Below are 16946 nucleotides of genomic sequence, written 5' to 3'. Positions count from 1 at the left end.
CAGTGATTGACCGACAGTACAAGACCACCAGTGAGCAATCGTTTTTCATTTGTGAGCATGCTCAAGCAGTCATTTTTAGGACAACATAAATCAAAAGTTGCGTAGTCTCATACATAATTGAAGGGTCTGATTTATAGATGAAAGTTAAGCATTTTGTGTGTCTCAAATGATTAAATTCTAAAACATGGGTCTATTCTACTCCCGTGTTTTTTTCAAACTTTAATGATATAAACAAACCTACAGCAGAAAACATTAATATTAGATTGTACTGTTGATTAAATCTCAACATTGGTTCATGGTCTGTGCCTACAGCGAAGGGGAATACTCAGGACTGAATATTTTCATATAAATACAGTATGTATTTTGCTCAGCAATATGAAAATATTCAGCTGAAAAAAGATGGCAGGAATGTACAACTTGTAGCTGAACAGGAAGTCGAGCTTGAAGAGGGCAACAACCTCTCGGACAAGATGTCTGGATGTCAACACACTTTATATAGACAACTGGTGCCAAATTTACCTTTTGAATAATGGCAGAATAGAAATGGGACTGATCTTTCGAGAACCAAAACAGAATTTGAATGTATAAAACATGAAGCTAAAGTGTGGTTTTTGCCCATTAGACATACACCCCTATTACAACACTGGTTTCAGGTTCCCATCATAATTCACACCTGATTTCAGAAGAGTTTCTTTCTTTCTTTTTAACTTAGATTTCTTCAAGGCTTGCCAATACTGTTTTTTAACCTCATTCATTGGGGATGTTTGCCTTTGGAGATTTCTTTGGTAATGCAATAAAGACACTTCATATTAATCTCAATTGTAAGTTTGTATATTAAATCAAGTGATCAGTCCATTGAAGCTGTCACAAACTTGTTTTTAAAGGAGAGCTCCCAGAACTATTAAACTGAAGAACTGTTCACTTCTGTGCTTAAATCCTATTAATCCCTACACACAATCAGCACCTTATGATGTTTCAGGGTCCATAAAATCATTTCAGCTCATGGAGAATAAGCCCTTTCTACAGCCCAAACATCATTTGTCAGTGTTTAAAGTGTTTGGTTTGCGCTGCTTCTAATTTATTAGTATTATGTGCCTGGCTGACAGGCAAGCTAGCGTGATAATCTAGTGTACCATGGTGTCTGCGCCAAGAAAGCAAACAGCTGGACAAGATTTTCACACTTCAAGCCATATGCCAGGATTTCTTTTTCTGCAGGAGGACATCAGCACAGGATGCACCATCTAAATATCTGACACTCCTCACACTCGTTTAAAGCTATCAGATAGATAGCTACGTCACGTTCAACTAGTTGGGATGCAGAAACAGTGAAATGTTTGCCCGCCGGGTTCAGTGGCCTTTTCAGCAGCATAAACCGACAGGACACTTACCCTCAAACAAAACGCTCTGACCCCGAGTTCCAACCAAGCCCAAAGCTGTTCAATAAGAGCACGTGAATCAGTACCCAGGTACACAGAGTGCCGTACGACACCTGAGTGACAAGCTGTCACAACGACAACTAGCTGGCGGGGGCATAACATCTGCATGTCTGGATACTGGACCGAAATGCAGGACGGCTGCTGCTACTACTGACTGAATTTCTTTTTGTAAAAAGCCAAGATTAGTTTCGGTCAAGGAAAAGAATTATAGTTGTCTTCTAAAAAACAGAACGTGGAGGTAAGATTCTCATTTTTAAGCGAACTCCTGACATAAATGTCAAAATAAGTTTTTTTTTATTTTGAGTCATTAGTGAATGACTGCAAAAAAAGTAAATCTTCTCTCAAGCAGGATTTTATGAATTTAACTTAAAAATTTAACTTCAATAATTATTCTGGTCTTGGACATCCACAACTCACTCACTTATTTTGATTTTCCTAGAGGAGTCAACATGCCGACCGGATCAGTAAGACTCCAAAGTATTAAAAAACTGGGCCAGGAAAACAAAAGCTATGAGTTTTCAGATGAAGGTAATGTACAATTATGTTTAATTCTCTGGAGAGTGAAATTTAACAAAAATGCTCCCAATGATATTTATATTTTTAATTTAATTTGAATGGATAAGGCTTTCAGCTGTGGATATAAATCATAAAAAAAGTTAAATATATTTTCTGTTGTTGTGTTGCAGAACCAGCTGGCTCCTACATGTAAGTTTCATTTTTTTCTTTTTCTTTCTTTTTTCTATTTCTGTATTTGTTAAAGATCACCTTGGATATTGTTTTGCGATCTATAAATTCCTTGTAATACATCAGCTATTTCAGAAAAAGTTTTTATCCTGGGGTTTGTTGTCACTATGGCTGTTCTGCATGGCCTCTATCACTCTGGGAGATGGTATTTTAATATCACTGCATGTTTTCAGAGCTTCAGTGCAAAGTTCATCCACCAGCTATAATTATTAAACGGAGGGAAGCAGACGCCTTAAGAAGCAAACAAAAAGCCTGATTTCTAAATTGTGTAATTGCCTCAAACAAGAATGACTGAGTGAGTGAGCCTCTTCACAAGAAATTCTGTAGCTAGAAAGAGTTATCTGTGTGGAGTTCAATGACCTTGGCCATGTGTTCTTACATGTATGTATAGGTAGGCTAACAAATAATTCCTCTAATGAAAACCTCTGCCTGTATTTTCTCATTATTTTGTCATGCTGGGGACGTGTTATGTAATCTGTTTAGCAGCTCACAGTGTCTTCTGGTTTCTTCCATGCAGGAGCATGACACCTTCCAAAGACAACGAGAAGTGAGTAAAACGAAACGATAGAGGGATACTTTTACATTCACCTCGTATAAAAACTGACAGGTCTTCTCTTCCAAACAGAGGTCAGAGAAATGCGGAGCAACCAGCCATAAGAGTTGGCTTCTTTCAGCTGGTAAAAACACCTTTTCAGTTTTCATTCTTAACTCTGTAACATTTTAGTTTCTCTGTAATTGAGATTATTCCACAGCGAGTGTTATCTCAAGCGTGTGTTTTGTGCTTAAACGTCTGTGCAGTTCCGGTTTGCCACATGCAACGAGGTGCTGATGATGGTGATGGGCAGTGTGTGCGCTGTGCTGCACGGCTCGGCCCAGCCCCTCATGCTGCTGGTTTTTGGCCTGCTCACCGACACCTTCATCGACTACGACATTGAGCTCAACGAGCTGAGCGACGACAGGAAGGAGTGCGTGAACAACACTATCCAGTGGAAGAGGAACTACACCGGAGGTCTGAGCCCAACGCTGAACCAGTCAGGCTGGAGCCTCATTAACAATTCAACATGGGAGATGCTCACACCGCTCAAGAACATGTCATGTGGGTAAGTGGGTGGTGAGAAATGCATGAGGTGATCCTTTTCAACACTGAACATGGTGTAAGTTGTCATGTAAAAAGTTTCAAACTTTGGTTTTGTGCTTCTCATATCTGATTTATTTACTGTATCTGTGCTATCTTCCAGGGTTCTCGACATTGAATATGAAATGACCAAATTTGCCTTCTATTATGTTGGAATTGGAGCAGCTGTGTTCTTGCTGGGATACTTTCAGGTTGGTCTTAAATTGCCAATTATTTTCATACAGAGAAACTCATCTAAAATTAGTGTAGTCTTTGTAGTCTTGAATATAATTGCGCAACATCTGAAATCAGATTTTCTGCCTACAAGCCTTTGTTTTTTTTACACACTGTTAACTGGCAACAGATCCTCTGCAAACAGTCAGCTCTTCTCTCAGGCTATTTTCCCTCAGCATGACGTTCTGGGCCATGAACAACTGTTTGGATGTTTTCCAGTTGAGATATCAACCACCCCATGGCAAGGAGACGTCTCTTGTTAATCACATTCCAATTAAAAGCAGACAGTGGTGAAAATTTCTTATTATTTTGATTTCAGCACTTCAGTAAACTGGTTTGAGTATTATTGACCTCAACCGACAATGGCGCTCTGACTGTAAAGAAAATTTAAAAAAATCAAAGCAGGAGGGGTGGATCTAATGTGATCTTTAGACCGCAGTATGGATAAAACTACACCATCCTATCTCCATAATGCAACCAAGTAATGGTTTCTAAGCTGCCTTGCCTACTTGTATACCAAACAATGAACAGATCCAAACATAACCTTCCTTTTACACCCGACAGATTTCCCTCTGGGTGACGGCCGCTGCCAGGCAGATTCAGGTCATCAGGAAAATGTATTTCAGTAAAGTGATGAGGATGGAGATCGGCTGGTTTGACTGCACCTCCGTAGGGGAGCTGAACACTCGCATGTCAGAGTGAGTGGGAAAATGGTGACATGTTTCCTGTTTCATGGAGTATTTCTGAGGATCAGTGTGTTTATGTTTACTATGTTTGTTTTACAGTGATATCAACAAGATCAATGATGCCATTGCGGATCAAGTTGCCATTTTTTTGCAGCGCTTCACCACCTTTGTGTGTGGTTTCTGCATTGGCTTTGTGAAAGGATGGAAGTTAACACTCGTCATTGTCGCAGCAAGTCCACTGATCGGTGTTGGAGCTGGTCTTATGGCTCTGGTGGGATTTGACATCTCTCGACTCGACTTCTCTTGACTTTGCAACTTAACTTCCCTCTGCTTTTTCCTATGTTCTCCATTAACTTTGCTTCGCTCCTTTTTTTCCCACTAGTTCATTGCTAAGCTGACAGGGATGGAGCTGCAGGCCTACGCCAAAGCTGGAGCTGTAGCCGACGAGGTCCTCTCATCCATCAGGACTGTGGCTGCTTTTGGTGGCGAGCTGAAAGAAGTGAAAAGGTAAAATCTGCCGGTTTCAAGTTGAATATTGACATTTTTCAGACATAAGTGCAGCTGAGGTGAGACCATTCCTCTTCTACAGGTATGACAGGAACTTGATCTCAGCACAGCGCTGGGGCATCAGAAAAGGTCTGATCATGGGCTTTTTCACCGGATATATGTGGCTGATCATCTTTCTGTGCTACGGTCTGGCATTCTGGTACGGCTCCAGTCTGGTGGTGGACGCTGGGGAGTATTCACCAGGAACACTACTGCAGGTATCACACCTACCACATGTACAAAAATACTGTTCAATACAACCACTGCTTACAGATCCGCACAGCAGGGAAGACTGTACTTTCTCCATCCGTCAACATACTGATCTTTTTATTTCAGGTGTTCTTTGGTGTTTTGATAGCAGCCATGAATTTGGGACAGGCCTCCCCATGTCTGGAATCATTTGCTGCAGGTCGTGGAGCTGCTACCATCATTTTTGAGACTATTGACAGAGTGAGAATGCTTGAAGTGATTTTGATCCTTAGAAGGTACTCTATGTTTGTAGGAAACATTGCTTATTGTTGATACGTCTCATTTTTCAAATGTCAGGAGCCTGAGATTGATTGTTTGTCTGAGGCTGGATATAAGCTTGACAGGGTCAAAGGAGATATCGAGTTTCACAATGTGACCTTCTACTACCCCTCCAGACCTGAAGTCAAGGTGCTTGGCGTGCTACTACATTATCATATACATCACTGAGGGGGCTCAATTGTGTCAGAAATTTTCAGTGACACTTTTGTCCTGGTGTCAAATGATTTCTACTCAGATCCTGGACCAGCTCAGTGTTGCAGTGAAGTCAGGGGAGACCACAGCCTTTGTCGGTCCGAGTGGAGCTGGAAAGAGTACTGCCATTCAGCTTATCCAGCGCTTCTATGACCCTAAAGAGGGAATGGTAGGTTTGACTTGTTATCTCTGCAGATGAAGGCTTCCCTTGATGCACTATAGCTGTCACATCCTTCCTGTTATGCTCGATTCTGGTCATTTCAAAAATAACCCTCCCTGAGGATGACACAAGTACTTGGTAATCAGTTTCATTATTCAGCCAATGGCTTCCAACAGCCTCATTTTTCACATTTACTGGAATTGTTACTGGTCTTTGCACACCTTATTTTCTTCCATTCAGCTTTTAGAGGGGGAAAAAGCCTCTTGGAACACAATGAAGGTTATGCAGTAGCCCGCACAGAAAGACACACATTTTAGCAGCGAAGTACTTCAATAGCACCGGCCATCATCTTGAACAAAACCACTGGCTCTCTGTGCCCTCCATCTCAGGTGACCCTGGACGGTCATGACATCAGAGGGCTGAACATCCAATGGCTGCGCTCGCTGATTGGCATTGTGGAACAGGAGCCTGTGTTGTTTGCCACCACCATCGCTGAGAATATAAGATATGGTCGACCTGGCGTCTCCATGGAGGATATCATTACTGCTGCGAAGGAGGCCAACGCCTACAACTTCATCATGGACCTGCCACAGGTGAAGTGTCTGTGGATTAACAAACGCGCAGGTGTACAAAACAAGAGGCTTTAACAGCCAAAAGTGCTCATAACTTCCCCTGTCATTTTACACCCAACAGAAATTTGACACCTTGGTGGGGGAGGGTGGAGGTCAGATGAGTGGTGGTCAGAAGCAGCGTATTGCCATCGCCCGAGCGCTGGTCAGGAATCCTCGTATCCTGCTGCTGGACATGGCAACCTCCGCCCTTGACAACGAGAGTGAGGCTGTAGTTCAAGAAGCTTTGGATAAAGTAGGTCTCACTGGTCCAAGTGATGAATTGGCTTCTGCTTTCATCTTAGGTTTCAGTAACTTATAATTTGAATGTGTAGCCTGGTGGCAAGACAGTAAAAATCTTTTGTTCAGCAACATTTGACAGTGATTTCAGTTTGCCACACTACACTCAGATACTTTTACATTTTTACATTTTACGCAAAAATATGTTTTTGAGGTCTCAGTGCTGTTCTTATTAAGCTATCAAAAGTGTGATTCTTCGTTCCCAACATAAATGATGCCACAACATATGTCTGACTGTCTCGTAGGTACGCATGGGTCGCACCACCATCTCTATCGCTCATCGGCTGTCCACCATAAAGAATGCTGATGTGATTGTTGGCTTTGAGCACGGCCGAGCTGTGGAAAAGGGCAAACACAATGACCTGCTGGAGAGGAAGGGGGTCTACTTCACTCTGGTCACCCTACAAAGCCAAGGAGACAAGGCTCTGAATGAGAAGGCTCGCCAAAGTAGGTCCAACTTTAACCTAATGGTTATTATTATCATTATTATTCCACTCGGAATTATGAACTAATGGTTGTGAACACAACCTTTATTTGTTCTGCTTGCATAAGTGACTGACAAAGAAGAAGAGCCTGCAAGGCTGTCCAGAGCAGGCAGCTACCGTGCCAGTTTGAGGTAATACACAAACTCATTCCCAATCAACCACTGCCCTCATTTGCTTACTTGTGTATAATATCCATTTACTTGGTCCTGACTGTGCATCTAAATAGGATTATTACAGTAGTCGTTATGTGTCTGGAATTGAGTTGTGTCGTGGCAGAAACTGGTACCTTCATTTACATAATTAGCCTTTTACATTAACTTCAACATTTGGAACATTTAGCTGCCACTATCATCCACAGCCACTTACAAATGGTGCAGTAGCTGAGGAGGCTTCAGGCCCTCTATCAGCACGATTATGAGCACCCAGTAATTAGTGTAAGAAGAACAACAGTCAAGTAGCTTCAATATATTCCAGTGTCCTCATAATATTCATATGCATGAGGGGAGGGATGTAGATAACAGAAGTTCAGAAACCATTTTTTTGTTTTTACAGAGCCTCGATCCGCCAGCGGTCCCGATCTCAGCTGTCCAATCTGATCCCAGAGTCTTCAGTTCCCATTGCCGGAGAGCTTGGCCCCAGAGCCTATGCTGTGTCACAGGCAGACAAATCCAAGGTGTGTGTGTGTGTGTTTGCAATGATTTTTATGGGCAAGCAGGAATGCACAACCACTTGTTAGAAATGTTGCTGCTAATGAATTTGTTTGTTTTTTTCTGCACAGATTAAACCTTTTACTGCACATGCCTGTCAATGTGTATTTGTCTGTTCAGAATGCCATCCCAGAGGACGAGGAGGATGAAGCTGTGGAGCCTGCCCCAGTTGCCAGGATTCTGAAGTACAATTTACCTGAGTGGCCCTATATGCTTTTTGGATCCTTTGGGGCTGCCATAAATGGAGGAGTCAACCCCGTCTACTCTCTGCTGTTCAGTCAAATCTTGGCGGTGAGGTTCAAATTCTGAATTTTCTGAAATACACAAATCAAGCTAATTTCAGTTAAATAAATAGAAATAATTATATAAATGTCTGCTAATCATTTATAATCAAACATATTCTGAGTCAGTGAAAACCACAATCAAAGCATTGAACTATTTTTTCCACTCTACTGCATGTGAATTTCTATGCATTCACAGTAAGGGATACTTCATTATTGATGGTCCATAATTAATGTTTTTGTACATGTGTATGTGTCTCTCTGTGTGTAGACATTCTCATTAACAGATCCAGTGGTTCAGAGGAGGGAGATTGATAGCGTCTGCGTGTTCTTTGTCATGGTCGGTGTGGTCTCTTTCTTCACCCAAATGCTGCAGGTAGAGTCTGCTTTAACACCACTGATTGCTTCACTGCACTCACCCCCTGCTTGCATTGAAGGTTGATGGAAAGTCACAAGAGACCTCCTTTATTTTGCCAAAATAATATATGCTTTAGATGGAAAAAGATTGTCCTACATCCTGCAGAGCTCTTTTAATGTTATGTGCCATTTGTGCGGACCACCTGGCCGAGAGGGATGACGAAAACACATTTTTTCAGATTACCGATACATTAAATTATGCTAAAGTTCACTGTGGAATATATTTTTAGGCATTTTGGATTTAATAAGACTACTTCTTGTGTGTGTGCGTCTCCAGAGTTATGCCTTCTCAAAGTCCGGAGAGCTGCTGACCCGCAGGTTAAGGCGGCTTGGCTTCCATGCCATGCTTGGCCAAGAGATCGGCTGGTTTGATGATCACAGAAACAGCCCAGGAGCTCTGACTACACGTCTGGCGACTGATGCTTCACAAGTTCAAGGAGTGAGTTACGGCCTTAGTATAAAAACAATAACTTTGGAAAGCCATTCAGTCTAATATTCAGTGATGAAATGAAAAATGAAATGAAAGTTTTATTTACAAAAGCTAATGAAGTGAGACTTGTGTCCAGTACATCAGACTACTTGTCTGGTATTAAAACTAAAACTGTGGCTATCTCAACAGCTTCTTTTCACTCGCTCTAGCTGCCGTTATTACCATATTTCTGCATTGATTGCAAATTTCAGTTTTAACAGAAATGATGCATACAAATAACATTTTCTACATTTTGCTTAGTTGTATGAAAATGAAAAAAAAAAAAAAAGCGTAAAAAAGATCCAAAAGTCAGATTCAAGTCACATTTTATCAAACATTCTGTTACTACATCTTGCTCTCATTGGGCAGCTGTAATTATTTGAATTTCCTGGTCTTACTAGTTATGTATTATACGTTGAGAGACATAATATATGTATCTGAGAATGCGACTTTCCTAATTTATTGTGGAATCCTGATTAGATGATCAAGTTCAATCCACAGGGACAATCAGCATTTTGCATGACGTCTTGGGCAAAGTAAAAATGATCCGTCTTTTCCTCTCATCTTCTCCAAAGGCCACGGGCTCACAGATTGGCATGATCGTCAACTCTTTGACCAACATTGGCGTGGCCGTCCTCATGTCCTTCTACTTCAGCTGGAAGCTCACACTGCTCATCCTCTGCTTCCTGCCGTTCATTGCTCTGTCGGGTGGCTTCCAGGCTAAAATGCTGACAGGGTTCGCGAAGGAGGACAAGCAAGCCATGGAGGCGGCCGGACGGGTCAGATATTGTTGTTTCTACTGCACAACTTAAACAAAATGTATTTGTTGTCTTTGGTGACTATCTTTAAGCTTCCTGTATGAAAATACCACGGATCTGGTAATGACAAGTCAAAAGCATTGTTTCAATAATTTTGATAAACTATTAGGTGAAGGGTGACATCAGCTGGCTTATCAACTGACACAGGATAAGAGACAGTGACTATTTTAAGTTTTAGCTCTTTCTCATCACTAACAAAAAAAGCTCTGTAGCCCTTCAGCTGGACTCAGATCTCAGCACTTTAACATTTTTTTTTTAGGTGCTCCTGTAATTTGGCAAGTTAGGAGCAGAGCTACCACCGTCAGGCTTAATTCCTGTTGGGGCCCCCCATGCTTATAATGCATTTATGTTACTGAAACACACAGTGGATGAAACCTCAGGCACATACAGTGAGAGCAGGAGAGTTCACAATCAAAGAAAAAGTATTGAAAAGTCAATTTACTAAGAACTTTCTTTACGCGATCTTAATCATCCCACTGCACTAAAGCCCACCCATCCAAATAAAGTGGATTAAAGTTTAATGATCCCTAAGGGGGCAAACTGGCTTACTGCAGCAGCATAAAATAGGATATAGATAAGAACACAGCCAATGCTTCATCTATATCTTATTATCCTTCACACATTAAAAAGGCATATGAATCAGGAACAGCCTCTATTCAACAACCTGCCTTTTGTTTTACCCGTTTTATTTTCACATTTAACCTGGTGTCAGAATTTCAACCAGAGTTCATTATTTTTAGATTTCCGGTGAGGCTCTAAACAACATCCGCACCATCGCAGGCCTGGGGAAAGAGAAGAATTTCGTGGACATGTACGAGGCCCAGCTAGACGCTCCGTATAAAGCAGCCCTGAAGAAGGCAAATGTGTATGGAGCCTGCTATGGTTTTGCTCAGTGCATCGTCTTCTTGACCAACTCAGCCTCCTACAGGTTTGGAGGTTACTTAGTGCGACAGGAGGGGCTTCATTTCAGCTTGGTATTCAGGTGAGAGGACAAGGCTGTCAAGTCTGGTGCTACTCTGTCATTAATTCATTCCAGGCTGCACTAGTTTGTGCTTTTTTTTTGTTTTCTTTTTTCTTTTTACCATATATATATTATTTACTATTGAAAAAGAAAAATCAATTACAAGTGGAGAGAGGACCCAACCCTTCGGTGAGCTATGAGAGGTAAGAAAGGGACTGATAGATAAGTTACATTACACTGGTTTCTCTTACAGGGTCATCTCAGCCATCGTCACCAGTGGCACAGCCCTCGGCAGAGCTTCCTCTTACACACCAGACTACGCCAAGGCCAAGATTTCTGCAGCACGTTTCTTCCAGCTGCTGGACCGTGTGCCTCAGATCAGCGTCTACAGCGAAAAGGGAGAAAAATGGGTACGAGGGCATCAGTTATGCTTTGTGTTATGTGCTATGGCCCCTCACTGCACACAAAAAATGATGATTCAGAATGGAATCCGGATAAAAAAATCTGATTTATTATTCCTTTATTGCTGGGCTTATTAATTTTACATCAGTCATGAAAGACATGTGCACATGAAAGGAAGGAGAAGAGAAAAGATCGTTAGTCCTTTAATCACATCTTGTACATCCAAAAGAAAAAAAAATCCTGAAAACACAAGTATGCAGCCCATGACATGAAATTATTTACTATCTGTGCAACTGGAGAATCTAACTTGCCTTTTGTGGGCAGGAGGTGGCACCCTAACACATCATGTAACCAACCCTAACCTTTGTACTCTTTTTTTTGCCCTCCCTCTGCTGTGTTTTCAGGATAACTTCCAAGGGAACATTGACTTCATTGACTGTAAGTTCACGTACCCCACCAGGCCAGACATCCAGGTCCTGAATGGGCTGAATGTGTCAGTGAAGCCCGGCCAGACTCTGGCCTTTGTGGGCAGCAGTGGCTGTGGGAAGAGCACCAGCGTGCAGCTGCTTGAGAGGTTTTATGATCCTGACCACGGCAAAGTGGTGAGGACGACACACAACTATATGCTCCATATGTGTATGTGATGTAAAGTGTATTATGAGTAATTTCTTAGTATAAAATGTAAACCGTATACTGCAACACTGAGAGAGAAATATTAGATTAAAATAACTGATTAGTCTTGAAGTTAGGATTTAATATACATCTACACATGCAATACATTAGGGGAAAAAAGTAATAAAAACACTTTACACATAAAGCTAAGCCTGTAACAATAGTTGCAAACTGTACTTTGTTTCAGAATATCAGCCTGTGCTGTTATAATTTTGCCTTTTTTATCTGCCTCTCACAATATATAGTGGAGCATTCAAAACAGCTAAAATATCATATATTTTTTTCACTAAAATATGGCAGAAACAAAATCAGAGCTAAAAGGAGGTTGATTATTGGACTGACATTTGCCAGGTGGACACTAACACAACTCTGAATGCTAACATTGCGACATAACTGCTGGATGTGTAAATACTACTGCTACCACATTAGTCATATCCACTTTACAAGGCGGTGTTATGTCAGTGTTGTGTTTACAGCTCATTTCTGCTGACCACAAGAGGCCAAAAAATAAGTCAAGTAAACACTATGCACCAGTGATTCTTACAGATCTACATGCGGTTTATAAACATATTAACTTACACAGGAAGAATCTGCTGAATTCTTTGTTCATCTGAATTTGTGCAAATGGGAGGTCTGACTTCAAAATCATCAATCTTCTATTGTCTCAGCAGTTGCTAACCTTTACCTAAATGTCAGATATCTCATTCCGAAATGCTTTTACCTCACACACTCGCAAGTCCCAGTTGTACCTGAGTTGAGTGTAATTTGTATAAAGTAAAAGTCACGGAAGTCAAAGAATAATTGCTGGACATTTAGCATACTTAGTGACTGAAGCATTTCTGACTCTTAAATGACTTTGCTTGATTTATCAATCAGACATTTATGCTGACTTTGTGCTTTATTTAAAAAAAGAGGGCACTTCACCCGGGATGGAGGTTCGTCTTTGTGCCAGTAAGGAATCCCTGCCAAGATTCAAATGGCCTTAATTGAGTTGGAAGTGGTTTGCAAATGCGTAGTCCTGATTCTCGGTCTGAGATTTAAAAAGGACAGTATCACCTCTGCATGGTTAGGAGAGAAATTACTGTAGAGATGGTGTTATGATTGCTCATTAAGGGGATTGTATTTTCAGTCTTTGATTATTATATTGCTTTCTTCTAATGGTAAAATCAATTGCTTCCCACAGCTGATTGATGGCCACGTCTCGACTCGTGTCAATGTGCCCTTCCTGCGTTCCAAGATTGGCATCGTGTCCCAGGAGCCCATCTTGTTTGACTGCAGCATCGCAGAGAACATCAAGTATGGTGACAACTTGCGGGAAATCAGCATGAATGAGGTCATCTCCGCCGCCAAGAAAGCCCAGCTTCACAACTTTGTCATGTCACTCCCTGAGGTACTGGGGACATTTTGTGAGTGATGTCTGTGGTGAGAGTGGTGTAGACACAAAAAGCAGGGGCAGAACAGGTGAAGTCAAAACGAGGTTTACTTTTTCTGTGTTCAGAACTCAGGCAGTCAGTCAGCAAACACAAACTGAAGCAGCGATAGGTGATCAGGCAAACGTTAGTGGTAGAGAGGCTGTTATGTACACACAGGGCTTGACGAGGGAAAGGCATGGCTGGATGTATGAATGAGAAGCAGATGTATAGTACATTACACATATTTAAGCTTAATAGTTCTCCCTACAACCCTGATTCATCTACAGACAATAAATAGAAATTTAGATGTAAATACAGGCCTCGTCCAATCTAAACTGCATTATTTTTGATTGATTTTATTTTTGCATAAGAACATGAAATGACACAGACTTGATATTTACCATTTGATTTGAAGATATTGTGAGCAAACCTTTACCGAAACTACAAAACTACATATTGTGCATAACATTTTGCTGTATAGGTATGAATGTGGCAGTGCCCTCTAGTGGACAAATTGTGTAATGGCGCAAGTGTGTCCACTGCAAATGACATCAAACCTACTTTATGTAGGTCCTTTTTACCTTATTTTTAGGCGTTTCTCTTAACTTGGCCTGTTAGGAGATATCTTTAGCCGTGGGATGTTTTGCTTCCCAGGCGTTGGGAAAAGGTGATGGCAAGTTTCATTAATAAAGAGCTTAGAGGAAGTGAGGGAGGTCTGAAGCGCTGAGAGCCAGAGAGGGAGGCCTCTTGACATTTTGATACTGCTGCTTATTATTTTCACAAAGGACACTGAGTCCAGGTAAAAGTCATTACTGCCTGTTGATTTTTTTATGACCTCGCACAGAAACAGCAAAGTTTTAGCCTCAAGACAAGATGTGAATGTCCAAATGGTAATATGCCTCACCATAATATTTAGGACGCTTAATATAGATGTCCCTTCCTCCTGCCTCAGAAATACGACACAAACGTCGGCGCCCAGGGTTCTCAGTTGTCTCGCGGTCAGAAGCAGCGCATCGCCATCGCCAGGGCGATCATACGTGACCCCAAGATCCTGCTCCTCGACGAGGCCACCTCTGCCCTGGACACGGAGAGCGAGAAGGTATGCTTCATTAAACTCTGAACAGTGCCATCATCGTTTGCTGAATCCACAAACCTCATATGAGAGTACAGTGCAGCTGCTTGATATTCTCCAGGCGCAGAGAGCAAGAAGAGCAGGCAGTTAATTATTATTATCATTAACATCATTATCATTCATCATCTCTATTATTATCACCAGCAGCTCACAGTTCATACCAACCCTCCAGCAGAGCCTCTTTAAGATGAATATGGTCCGTGAGCTTATGCAGTAGCTTTTCAAGCTCAAAAAGGCTGAACCATGCTGTGGACAAAGAGGCTCTCTTTGCAACATGCTGATCCACTGAAGCATTTTAATGATAGTAATCAACGTATGATTGTGAAATTGCCGTAATTGTGAGGTTGGTGCGTCTACTCTGTGGGAGAACTGATGATGGCTCAGTGTGCCTCTGGTGAACCGCTGCTTCATGTGTGTGTTTTTATCCCCGGGACAGACAGTGCAGGATGCCCTGGACAAAGCCAGAGAGGGACGGACCTGCATCGTTATCGCCCATCGCCTGTCTACCATTCAGAACTCTGACATTATTGCCGTCATGTCCAGAGGCTTTGTCATCGAGAAAGGAACACATGACCAGCTAATGGCCCTGAAGGGAGCCTACTACAAACTGGTTACCACAGGAGCACCTATCAGCTAACTGCTCAAACTGCAGCCAATTAGCAAGATGAGCAAGGCCAGGCATGGAAGTATGTATGCTTTAAATCACTGAGTATGTAAAAAAACAAACAGAAGATACGTCTGTTCATTCGGACAGTATTTATTTTTGGTGGGGATCCGGTCATGACGACAGGGATTTTGTTTGTTGGGGGTATTTTAATAGTTTATTTGTTTTCTGGTGGCAGTTTATCTCTTGGATTTTGGGTTTGTTGGTTTAGACAAAATATACCCCTTCCTTCAACAAAATGTACAAGAGACTGATGAGAAGATACATACATTGAGGGTAATATTTTCTCATCTCAGCATGGAAGCAGATATGTTTCCCCATTTGTCACACTATTGCTTTTTACATTTTACTGGGCGGAAACCATTACAAATAACATAATGTTGTATCTTATGTACAGTGGATTATGTGCTTCTCAATAATTCAGTTTAATTGCTCCATGAACTGTAGTTCCCCTCCCAGCTCGTGAATGTGTTCATCTGATTGTGACTCTAATGCTGTACGGATGATTCTATTTTTTATGTTTTATGTGAAACTCCAAACTATCAAAGTGTCTGAGCTTGACTGAGCCGTGTATAGTATTAATGTGAATATGAGGAACGAGAGATGGCCTCATTTATCAAGCGTGTCCCAGTGAGCTCTGATAAACTGCCTGCTTGTGGTCTTAACGGAGCGACTGAAAATACATCACACAAGTCGGGAACTTGCAGATACTGTGTGTGTGGGCATTGGAACATAGCTAATGTATGAAATCTGTGTATTTCACCTTCTTTGCAGTAACATTTTAGCTAATGAAAACCAGATTTTTTTTTCATAGCTTTGAAAAATGTAATTATTTTGTGATAAAAGCAGCAATTAAATCAAAACTTTTCTGGTATACTATAAACAACTTAAAAACTGTAACAAAAATTCTACCAAACATCAGCCTACCTGTATGGTGTTCTTAATACAGTTCTGTTAGTCACATACCTGTTCCATCCTTTTGTTGTGCTTCACTGCATTTTAAAACACCTCTTCTCATGTTGACGGTAAGGTCTTTGGGCTTGATGGATCAATAAGGTTAACAGGTACAACAGGTGAGTCCACGCCCACATACTCCTAAGAAGATTTGAACCAGACAGCACAGTGAAATCACAGCTGCATTGCCTAGAGATGCCTTCAGGGACAATTCAACATCTCATACTTGACAGTCTGACAGACGAAATGCCTTGTATTTAAGCTGTTTGTAAATCAAAGTCAGAAGGCAAACTACAGGCAAATATGGATATTATTAATTCTCCATATTATTGGACATGGAGGATGTTTGGTATTTCATTAGTAAATGAAAATTTGAATGGCATCGCAGCACTGGAAGCTACAGAGTCGTGAAAATGTGTAAAAAGTTATCAAAGTAAAAAATATAATTGAATACATCATGTAAAAAGAAAAGTCAAACTTTATACTTTTTTCTCACCTCCAATAGGTGAAAAATGAAAAATTCCAATACACTGAGTATTGTACAAATGAATTTAATTTGTAATAAGTAAGTAATTTATTTTACTCCTTTCATTTTGATTTATTATTCTGTTTTCCCTTTTTGTATCGGCATAAGTTTAATCACTGCATTCTGTTTTCAGACTAAAGTGATAAAACGTTTTGACAAGCCAACTTACCTTAAAAAAGAAAAAAAAAAACCAGGAAAATTAGCACACCTCACACTAGCCTTTCGAGGTAGCTACCGAGCTAAAGCTAACTTCCATATATATATATATCATCATTGTATAGTAGCTGACTTTGTTAGCATTTCTTTTCTTCATTTACACAATGAGGCATGAAGCCTGCCCTAGTTTTTACGAGGTAGTACTGGCAGTACTAGTAGAAGAAGTAGTTATGGTTTTATGATGCTGGTTAGCTGGGGATAGACAGCTAAAAGCTTTATCTTATAAACTGGAGGCTCAGGAACAATACAAGGAAATTCTTTTTACATTCCATTTGAAGTATT

The 16946-nt window shown here is 41.0% G+C and overlaps 2 protein-coding genes across 10 annotated transcripts in view; one reads left to right on the top strand and one right to left on the bottom strand.

Annotated features, from left to right (window-relative positions):
• Positions 1 to 1460: 1460 nt before the first annotated feature.
• Positions 1461 to 15933, top strand: LOC124055567 (bile salt export pump-like). 2 transcript variants are annotated; one of them, XM_046382471.1, is made up of 29 exons: positions 1461 to 1674; positions 1876 to 1964; positions 2123 to 2141; positions 2698 to 2727; positions 2806 to 2857; positions 2979 to 3280; positions 3419 to 3506; positions 4093 to 4226; positions 4314 to 4485; positions 4597 to 4721; positions 4804 to 4978; positions 5097 to 5210; positions 5307 to 5417; positions 5524 to 5649; positions 6030 to 6233; positions 6334 to 6504; positions 6794 to 6995; positions 7101 to 7164; positions 7586 to 7706; positions 7861 to 8031; positions 8293 to 8397; positions 8716 to 8877; positions 9483 to 9686; positions 10466 to 10707; positions 10940 to 11096; positions 11493 to 11690; positions 12944 to 13150; positions 14125 to 14271; positions 14741 to 15933. In XM_046382471.1, the coding sequence occupies exons 2-29, from the start codon at positions 1886 to 1888 to the stop codon at positions 14939 to 14941; spliced, it is 4083 nt and encodes a 1360-aa protein (XP_046238427.1). In that variant the 5' UTR covers positions 1461 to 1674; positions 1876 to 1885; the 3' UTR covers positions 14942 to 15933. The 2 variants fall into 2 exon arrangements, with proteins under 2 accessions (XP_046238427.1, XP_046238428.1); XM_046382472.1 differs by lacking the exons at positions 1461 to 1674; positions 1876 to 1964; positions 2123 to 2141 and adding an exon at positions 2399 to 2475.
• The window catches only part of LOC124055568 (beta-1,3-galactosyltransferase 1-like), a 104053-nt gene continuing 102834 nt past the window's right edge, over positions 15728 to 16946 (bottom strand). For all 8 annotated transcript variants that reach the window (XR_006842716.1, XM_046382477.1, XM_046382479.1 and 5 more), the window contains one exon: positions 15728 to 16063. The gene's annotated coding sequence lies outside the window, so the exon portion shown is untranslated. The remainder of the gene's footprint in view (positions 16064 to 16946) is intronic.

The sequence above is a fragment of the Scatophagus argus genome, chromosome 24 (assembly GCF_020382885.2).
Source record: "Scatophagus argus isolate fScaArg1 chromosome 24, fScaArg1.pri, whole genome shotgun sequence".
NCBI lineage: Eukaryota > Metazoa > Chordata > Actinopteri > Scatophagidae > Scatophagus > Scatophagus argus.
The sequence above is the reverse complement of the archived record's forward strand: the minus strand, read 5'-3'. Positions and strand labels throughout refer to the sequence as shown.